At 36.6% G+C, this 9,949-nt stretch overlaps 1 protein-coding gene across 1 annotated transcript; it reads right to left on the bottom strand.

Annotated features, from left to right (window-relative positions):
• Nucleotides 1–938: 938 nt before the first annotated feature.
• LOC134664696 (organic cation transporter protein-like) lies at nt 939–4,302 on the bottom strand. The gene is made up of 5 exons (XM_063521440.1): nt 3,890–4,302; nt 3,262–3,455; nt 2,521–2,734; nt 1,918–2,158; nt 939–1,403 (listed from the first exon to the last, which is right to left on the bottom strand). The coding sequence occupies exons 1-5, from the start codon at nt 4,300–4,302 to the stop codon at nt 984–986; spliced, it is 1,482 nt and encodes a 493-aa protein (XP_063377510.1). The 3' UTR covers nt 939–983.
• Nucleotides 4,303–9,949: the final 5,647 nt, after the last annotated feature.

The following is a 9,949-nucleotide window of genomic DNA, read 5'->3' as shown; positions in this document are numbered from 1 at the left end:
AATAACTGTAAGTAATATAAGAAAATGCATTTTTTTTAAGTTCACGATCGTTGGTAGTTCTTTAAATACCTACAGGCAGTGTCCACAAGTAAAACCGTCCACATGTACTTATACTTATATGTAGTGTGATCGAGTGCCACTTGACAAAAACTTTAAAAAAGTTATAAAACGTTACTCGACTGAAGGTTGCTTGATGAAAAGATTACTCTACCAAATGAAATTCTTCTAATAATATGTTTGGTCTGCTAATTTATACAGAAGCGAACTGAATGATACTCGTATGTGAATCACGAGTCTACCAAAAGTTACATCTACGAATAATTGACTCTACGAAACCATTTTTGGCGAAACGTTACAACACGAATAGACAATCTGCTAAAAATTGGTCGGAGAATCATTAGGGTAGGTACCGCAGCTGAATACAGAGTCCTAATTACACATTTGCAAGAATATAGATTATTTACTAACAGGGGCAATTATTTCCAGCTTATTGCCAGCTTTTAATTTACAGCCGAAGGAGTTTTTTAGCGTAGTTATCTATCTAAGAGCCATCACTTGCATCATCACACTAACTCGGGGTTAACCGGTTAAACCTAGAGTTACCATGGTTACCAGTACAATTTGATACTGGGTTAACGGTTTAACGGGTCAACCCCGGGTTAGTGGGATGGTGCAAGTGGCGCTAAGTGTGTATAGACTGAAATAAATCGCTTGCGATCCCTCTGCGAATTTATTGGTCGGGGAATCATCAGGTACCCTCGACTCGCACTTGGCCGATTTTGGAGGGGCTGTGACCACAACCTTTTTTGAGGGCTGGATCCGCGCCTGGTTAAAAGTTATGGCGTTAGCCGCGAAAGCTGAAGAGATTGGTTTGAATGAATCTGGCCTTGACCACTGGAGGGCTTAGTTACTTTTTCTTTAGTACCAATTTCGGTTTATAAGTACAAAATATTGAGCTAGTAAAATTTAATCTTAATTAATTGTCAATCCACATGTCCCAATTCATCTTCCAACGCCCTTCCTTTAGTTTCCGGTAAAGCGCAACAGACGCTAGCCCCCAAAAAGGCCAATACAGAAAATATTAACGACGGTATCCAATGGGGGCTGAGATTTGCTATAAAAGGAGCTACCATAGCTCCAATCTTAGCCCCTGATGAGCTCACACCGTAGCCCATATTCCTTAAAGGTGTGGGGAATAATTCAGACACGTATACATAAAGAACGTTAAAGGTTATGGTCACAGTCCAGAGGCCGATAATTCCTAATGTCAGAGCGGCCCAGTGGTCGGGGGAAGCGAAGATGAGAAGAAACATGGTAAGGCCTGTGATGGATAGATTGCTTATAATAGTTGCTTTTCTGCCGTAAACTTTGTTCAGCCAGGTTGCTATGAAAGCAGCAGGTATCTGAAATAAACAGGAAAATAAATAAAATGGACAAATTATCCAAAAATGTTGTGGGCACTTAAAGACTGTCTATTAAAATACTTAGAAAATATTATTGTAATATCTAAGTCGGGTACAAAATATCCTCACTCGTCACACAAAACAATCCCTTTACCGAACTCCTAGCCCTGGATCATCAGATTCGTAGGCCCTGTCACTACCAAGTACCAAGTTATTCAACTAAATATCCCTTGGGTGATCGGTGATATTCATGCTAAGCAAATGCATAATTTTTTATTCTTTTCCTTTTTAAAATCCATCAGAGAATTGTTGTTTAAACATTAAATCCCCTTTGTACACCGCATCTCAGCTATCGTCCACAACGGAGTGATTATATGCTCTTTGGTCCACACTAGCGTAGAACACAGTGTTCTAGTGAACAGCTTTTTCGTTTTGAACAGGTCGCAATACGTTGTAATCTTCTTTTCTTTGGATTTTCTTAGGAGGATGCTGTTTACATCATATGTAAGCTTACCTGCATCAATCCCATAATGACGACCGAGACAAACACATTCGTTCCCAAGAACGTGCAGTATTGCGTGATACCGAAGTATCCCATCCCAGCTATCGTCCACACCAGCGCAGAACACAGTGTTCTAGTAAACAGCTTCTTCGTTTTGAACAGATCGCAATATGTTGTGGTTTTAATTTCTTTGGATTCTCTCGAAAGGATGCTGTTTATGTTTTCTTCTGTGGCCGTAAGATCCAGGTTATTACTATAATGAAACAGTTTAATTAAAAAAAAATACGTGCAGTTACTTATTTTTAATGTTTTTTACCTACTATTTTACCACTCTAACTCAAATATTAGATTTTTTTAATTTTTTTAATTCGGAGCCCGTTTTATCAACATTAATTAGTCATATGCATTATCTCAATTTAGTTATAAATTCTATTGTAAATTGGAAATTGATTGTATATGCAAATAGTTGCTAAGGTGCTGTCGTCTTCATTTTGATATATAGCCTGACTTATTACTCTTATTATTGGAGCCCTATCTTATGTTAACACTTAATTTAGAGCAATGTTTGTACAAAATTTAAGGAAAAATTGTCACCATCTTCCTTACAAAACTCACCATTTAGCTGCCTTCATCATCAATGCCTTCGCCTCATCCAACCGTCCTCTAGCCATGAGCCACCGCGGTGATTCAGGCAGCAAGACAATAAAAATCATGATGAGGGCAGACGCACCGCTCATGGAGAGGAGGTATATTCTCCACGTCGGCGAGAACTGGACGAAGGAGACCAGGGAAGCTTCGGCGAGACCATCAGGCAAGTTGATTCCGCAACCTGAAGATAAGAAAAGATTGCAATACGTTCAAGTTATTACGATTAACTACGGATTCTCCTGTAGGTAATTATGACCAGTTTGTATCATACAGTAAAATATTTTGTCAACTAAGTATCACAAGTTCAAAGTAAAGGAGCACCCTTTCATGTGAATAAGGGTTCAATATAAGGCTTTGTAGACCTAAACTTTGGACGTTCACAAGGTATTGAACCTTATTGCTCTGCAGATAAGCCAATCATGATAACATGGCTCCGTTTCAATTTATACCTAATCTAACTCTAATTGTCCAGTAGAATAATGGCGTCAATGAAATAACTTCGGAAGACTCGGAAATAGAAAAAGATAATATTTTTAACAAAACAAACATGCGTAACGATAACAAATTACTCACAAATATTAAAAATTTACGCCTTGCCAAAAAATTCTGTTCAAATATTTGTATGAACCTTGATTGGTTCCATGGCGATGAACCTGAAAAATTAAATATGATATACCCGTTTTTATTTGCTTTGTTAAAAACACAAACCTGCGGCTTCCCTATGTTGTGGGCCCACCACCTCAAGTACCATGACAATGCTCACGATAAGCACTCCGCCCGTAGCAACACCGGTAAAGAACCGAAGGGTACAGAACGTCCAGTAATCGGGGGCGAAGCTGGAAGCTACCATCAGAACCACCACAAGGAACGCGGAGGAAAAGATCGCTTTGCGACGTCCAAATCTGAAATGACGTTTGAAAGTTCATTTCGTAAAGATAAAAATTATAAAAAACGTAAAAAAGCGAATAAGGCATAAGAATAATATAAGAAAGAAAAATAATGTTGCACAGGAAGATCACTTATCACAAGATCTAGAGACGATTTAGAGATCAATTAGATCTACATTAGATATCGACTAGATGTGACATGGATATCTAAGTCATAACTTGTCAAAATCGTTCAAGAGGACCTCCAGAATCGCGGAAACGTCAAATTTGACATATCTATCTTACAAATATCTTTAAATTATCCATATCGTAACTTGTTGAAGTCTAGTAGAAATCTAATTCATTTTCCGAATCGAGCCGTTATTTTCATACTCCGCCAATAGTTAGGCAGAGCAATACTTGGCGTTCGTGGATAGGGCACATATTTTATCAAAATTTTTATCATTTACCTGTCAGAGAGCCATCCAAACAAATAAACCCCGAACAGCAAACCGAACATCAATATCGTTTGCGTAAAACTAGCCATCCAGGCCTTTTCACAAATCAGCTCAAACTCCGACACAAAACTTTTGACGAAAATGCCTTCGTCAAATTCGTACTCAACACAGTTATCGTAACATGTTGATGTTGACACGTTGAGACGTGTCCCGTTGAATTTCACACAAATGAACTTGTTGTCATAGGTCAGGAACATTATGTTCAACATGTTCCACATTGCCAGAAATCTCGTCAACGTGGCGAGGATGCAGACTTTGGCTTGCCATGCGCCAAAAGCACCAATAGCTTTCACTAGATAGTCTTCATCGTTTTCATTATCTACGGTTTCATCACGTTCTTCATTGTACAGTTTATCAACCTCCATGATTTCAAGTAGCCGTACTCGAAGATATTTATTATAATTATAAATAATACCAATCACGAAGGTGCGATTAACAACATTAAAACACAAAGTAACACTTGTTTTACTGCAGATGCCGTTATTTGAATAGTCATTTGTTTTAATTTATCTTTCACTTGGTACAATAAACATAGGATTTCAAATCGACTTAAGTATTTTACAGACGCATTTATATGTATTTTATACTAGATACGGCTGAACCCGCATAAGAAGAAACTGAACTGTGTCAGAAAATTAATGATTTAATTGACCGTTTATGCTTAATCGATTTCTTTTCACAAACAATACGGGTTGATGGACCGGAGTATACCTATCTATAAAAACTAGCAGATTAATGCCATTATTTACATCGAGGTCATTGTTAGGGTTCTGTGTGATGCAATGGAAAGTTTAGTAGCATTTTGTCGATATGATTAAAACCAAGCCAAGTGCGAGTCGGACTCGCGCACGAAGGGTTTTTATTTGTTGTTATAGCGGCAACAGAAATACATCATCTGTGAAAATTTCAACTATCTACATATCACGGTTCATGAGATAAGCCAGAGGGACAGACGGACAGACGGACAGTGGACTCTTAGTGATAGGGTCCCGTTTTTACTCTTTGGGTACAGGACCATAAATAATGCGCTATAGCAAAGCATATTCATATTTTTTATTTGGTCACACAGGGAACTTACTGCTTTGATTGAAGATTTTTTAAACATGTCACATTAATTACGTAATTAATGATTCGCAGTGAATAGGTAGGTCATACAAAGTAATTAGATTCATTTCTCTACTGTAGACATGCTGAACGCTAAAGGTAATGTTAGGGATCGACTACACCAGCATTTACTACTATAATAAATAATTAAATTACCATCTATAAATCAATCCTAATCTTTTGGTTAAGGTAAGTATGTAACAAATGTTGACATTCTATACTTCTATTGACCGCAAATACAGATAGAACTTCACTTACAGGTAAGTTCGTTTAATCTTTTAATCATACGATATGCATATGCCTAGCCCGAGACATATCATATATTATTTCACTTGAAGATGTTCATTCGTTTTTTTAGCATTAGAAAAAAGGTAAATAATCTTGACATGTCTTTTTATTGAAAAACACTTTAAGTCACAGTAACTACTGCTTTCATAAGTAATAGTTACAGATTTTTTTTAAAGTTTTTCAATTAAAAGACACTTCAAGAACACGTAGGTAGTCGTTTCTAATGCTAAAAAAACGCATCTGCCTTAAATATCGGAAGGTAGCATCAGATAATACGTATCATTTATTTTTTTCATAAAGAACTCGCACTTCTTCGCACACCGCGGTCAACATGAATTCACTGATAAATTAGTTTTTAGGGCACACTTAAAAATATTTAAAGCCTCAAATTACTACTCCCATGCCCTGTCCGGAATCTCTTTTTAGTGTAATTAAAATTCCTACTAAAAACTGTACATTAGTATCATTGTTGAATATTAAATACTTAAACTAGATGATATTTACTATCACTAAGCATATATTATAAAACATTAATCTTTAAATACTTAAACTCGATGATATTTACTATCACTAAGCATATAAAACATTAACTTCTTTGTGGTAAATAACTCGTGATCGATGATTAAATTTTGTCCGAGCTCGAGAGTATTTTTTTGTTGAAAATTTTCCAGCCAATCAACATCGCGCGTGAAGCCTTGACTTGTACTGCACTTCCCTTTTCTTGTTCTGTCATGTGTCTTCTAAAAGATAATATAGGTACGATTATGACATGCCACAGTAGTTTCTAGAAATTTACGACAGAACAATGAAAACGGGTAGGGCGACAATTTTTATCTTATTTTCATGGCCACAATTATAATTTCTGTGGCCACAATATCTTCTTCTTGATCGGGACACTCTTGACAGAGCGGTCGTGGTCATCATTGGAAGTCTCCCTTTGTGACACGTTTGACGGTTCGCCTCCACTCCTCCCTGACGGCTGCGCGTTTAGCGCATTCGTGCAAGGGGCCGTCCATTGCTGCCTTTATTTGGTCCGTCCACCTCATGGGCGACCTTCCTCGCGCTCGGGTACCTTCTACTCTGCCCTGCACTACCAGTCGCTCTATGGACACATCTCCACGTCGAGAAACGTGTCCAAAGAAAGTGAGGATGCGAGCTTGAACGATGGAGGATAGACGCTGCTTGATGCCGAGCTCTTGGAGTATGGAGACGTTGGTGCGGTGTTCGGTCCACGATACTCCAAGCATTCTTCGCCAGCACCACATTTCCAGGGCATCCACCCTCTTCCTCTCACTCTCCCGCAGGGTCCACGTCTCAGCGGCGTAGAGAAATATGGGGAATACGAGTGCTCTAACGAGCCGGATTTTTGTGGATTTTGTGATGCTACGATTCCGCCATATTTTTCGTAACTTGTCCATAGCGCTTCTAGTAATTGCCATACGACGTTTGATCTCGTCTACACATCCTCCGTTGTTGGAAATCAGAGCTCCCAGATATACATATGATTTTACAACGTCACAATTCGCTATGTGTGTGACTTCGGGCGAATTGTCGTTGACACGATCGATAATCATTATCTTGGTCTTACTGCGGTTGATCTTTAAACCAAATTCCAGGCTAACCCTCTCCATTCTGCGTAGCAGATCCTCCATATAGCCAGCACCAGTAGCGAATAAGGTGGTATCATCCGCGTAACGGAGGTTTGAGATCTTTAGTCCTCCGATTGCAACTCCGTCGGTCCAGTCTTCAAGGGCAGTTCTCATGATGAGCTCCGTGTAGATGTTAAACAGGAGTGGAGATATGATACACCCCTGTCTGACACCCGCACTAGGGTGGAAGTGACTCGACAGGACACCGTCCGTTCTCACCGATGCTGTTCCATCTTCATAAAGCCTACGAAGAAGGTGTACAAGATGTTTTGGCCACAATAATGTATATAATTTTAACTTCTTTTCGTTAACGAGCACTAGTGTGACATAGCCCATTTCTATCTTAATATTGAGGATAGCATAGAATTTCTGTAATATGCAAATTAGATTTTTAGACGGGTTTATTTCTTACGAAATCTAATTCCCATGCCTCGTTTTCTAGGCACGGTAATTAAAAATGATCATTTATTTTAATTTTTAAACGCTATTACTATGGACGTTATATGTCTTTTAGCGTTATTTAGGTCATATATCGTGGAACAATTACAACTGGGCCATATATTAGACTTCTGGCCGAAAGGTGTCGTGTTTCGGAGGTTCCGGGGCAAACTGCCGAATCCGACACAAGAGCAGCCGATGCAACGGAGCCACGCCGTTTTGTCGACTAAATAGTGTTTAGTTTTAAGTTTATAAAATACATTATGTATGTTAGTCTGTAAGGTATTTGTAATATGGGCCTTGTTGCCTGAATTAAATTTCTAAAAAAAAAAAAATAAATAAAAAAAAAAAATATATATTATGCGAATTTTAATGAATACATAATAAATATCACTTTTTTATTAGTTCGCTGCGAATCCCCGAATTCTAACAAATTCTATCGTTAAAGCTTACGATTCTAATACTCAGACTCATTAAAAAACCAAAACAATCTATTCATAAATATTAGTAATATACTACATTTAAACAAACCTACATAAAGGCTGTCTAAGTATTCATACGATATTCCATTTTATAAAATTGAAATCAACTACGACGATGTTTCTTAAAGTCTGATGATGGCTATTAATAATTAATAATAATCATACAAAAAAATAACATTTATTCTTATTTACATAATTCAGAAAGATCCTTTAGTTAAGTTTTTGAATCATCAGTTTTATTTGTATGATGCTTTAAAACCATGCAATAGATCTCAAACGTGAAATAGGTCATAATCCTAAATGTGTATTATTTAACTTTCGATTAATAACAAAACATAGTTTAAATGCAAATAATTCTTAAAAAACTAATTCCCGTGCCAGCAAAATCCAATTCCCATGGACAGTAAAATTTCCGTGCCCGGATCAAATTTTCAAACTGAAATATCTTTCAAAATTTCATAAATATGTGTACCCTGAAAGCAATATTGGCGCATTTTATTTTTCTACGAATTATCACATCACATTTTGTTATATCAAATCAATATTTAAAAATTCCATGGAAATTAGATAAAAATGCTCGTTTTGTGAAATTGACCCACCTACAATAAATATAACACATTTATTATGTTACAAATCGTGTTCTTGTTAATTTCAAGGCCAAAACCTAATCTGATACTATTTGTCTATGTAGACAAATAGTACAATTAACCACTTACTCATGTGGTACTAGACGTAAAATTTCGATAGGTGATAATAGTTTTATATTTACTTAGATTCCTAACAAAGTAATAAGTAAAGAGTTAAAAGTATTCTTTTCACTACACGGCTGGTTTTTGATCCAAATAAGGAAGAACTTGACGTACCGTAAAACCTGGCAACTATAGTCCAAAGCTCCTAAGTATGGTCAAAATTAACTGTAATTTTTTCGTTCAGGTATGTCTTTTACTGTAACTTGTAAGTATAGTTCTAATATGAAGTATGTTGTAAAAGGAAGAAAACTCAGAGTAGTCGGAGTAAACCAAAAGGAACATTCGTATTGACATTTAATTTCCTTTTGAACTTGTGGACCACATTTGCAGTATTGGACTATAGTTGGGAGGTTTTACGATACATAATTGTTCATATTTAAAATACAGATACATATAGTTAAGCCTTTATTGATATAATTTATACATTATACATTTTACAAAACTAGACACAATAATAGTTAGTGCATGGGTGTTTGTTGAAAAGTACTTCTAATACCTATAAAAAATCCATTATATCCGTAGCATGATATTTTCTTTCCACTGAATCAATACGTTAATGTATTGAAGTTTTTGAACTAACGCACCCATAAGTTCTTTTTTGTACAACAAATGCTTAGAAGAGCAAGTACCCATATTACGAGTATTTCAAATAAAGTTTTACCAAGGCAAATCATTATAAAGTAACTAACCATAAATAGTTTTTTATCGTGAAGTATTAATCATTAAACAAGTCACGGAATTACTTACCCAAAAAAGGCAAACGATCAATAAGGATAAAAAAATCATATTTAAGCAAGTAGGTATATTGTGCCATTATGTTTGCAATACAAGGGCTAAATATCAAATTCTGGAAATACCTACTCTACTAATACTAATTAAGGTTTTTCGTATCACAGTGAAAATATTTGGGAGCGTAGCAGGCTAGATGACATGTCATTTCCTTTTAAATTACTTGAGGGATATGGTTTCATCACAGGCTGATCGATAACTTCTCCCAGACCACAGACTGTAACCAGACTACCACCAGTCACAAGAACCAAATATAAGACCCTGGTTTTCCATCTTTAGAGTAACGTCAATTAATTCGTTCAAATTGTGTTTTTTGAAAAAAATATAGCCAGCTTGAAATGAATGTAGTATGATACTTTTGGGTAAGGTGTTTTACGCACATTAGTATCCCATCCCCTCCCCCTGACGCAACCCCCCCTTTTAGCATGAAATATGTCCCGGTTGACAGTTTTTGTTTTATTTTTTGGGGAAAGTATACAATATAGGAAAAAAGTGTCAGGGAAAGAAATAATC

This window comes from Cydia fagiglandana, chromosome 5, assembly GCF_963556715.1.
Source record: "Cydia fagiglandana chromosome 5, ilCydFagi1.1, whole genome shotgun sequence".
NCBI lineage: Eukaryota > Metazoa > Arthropoda > Insecta > Lepidoptera > Tortricidae > Cydia > Cydia fagiglandana.
Note: the sequence above shows the minus strand (reverse complement) of the source record. Positions and strands in the feature narration are given on the sequence as shown.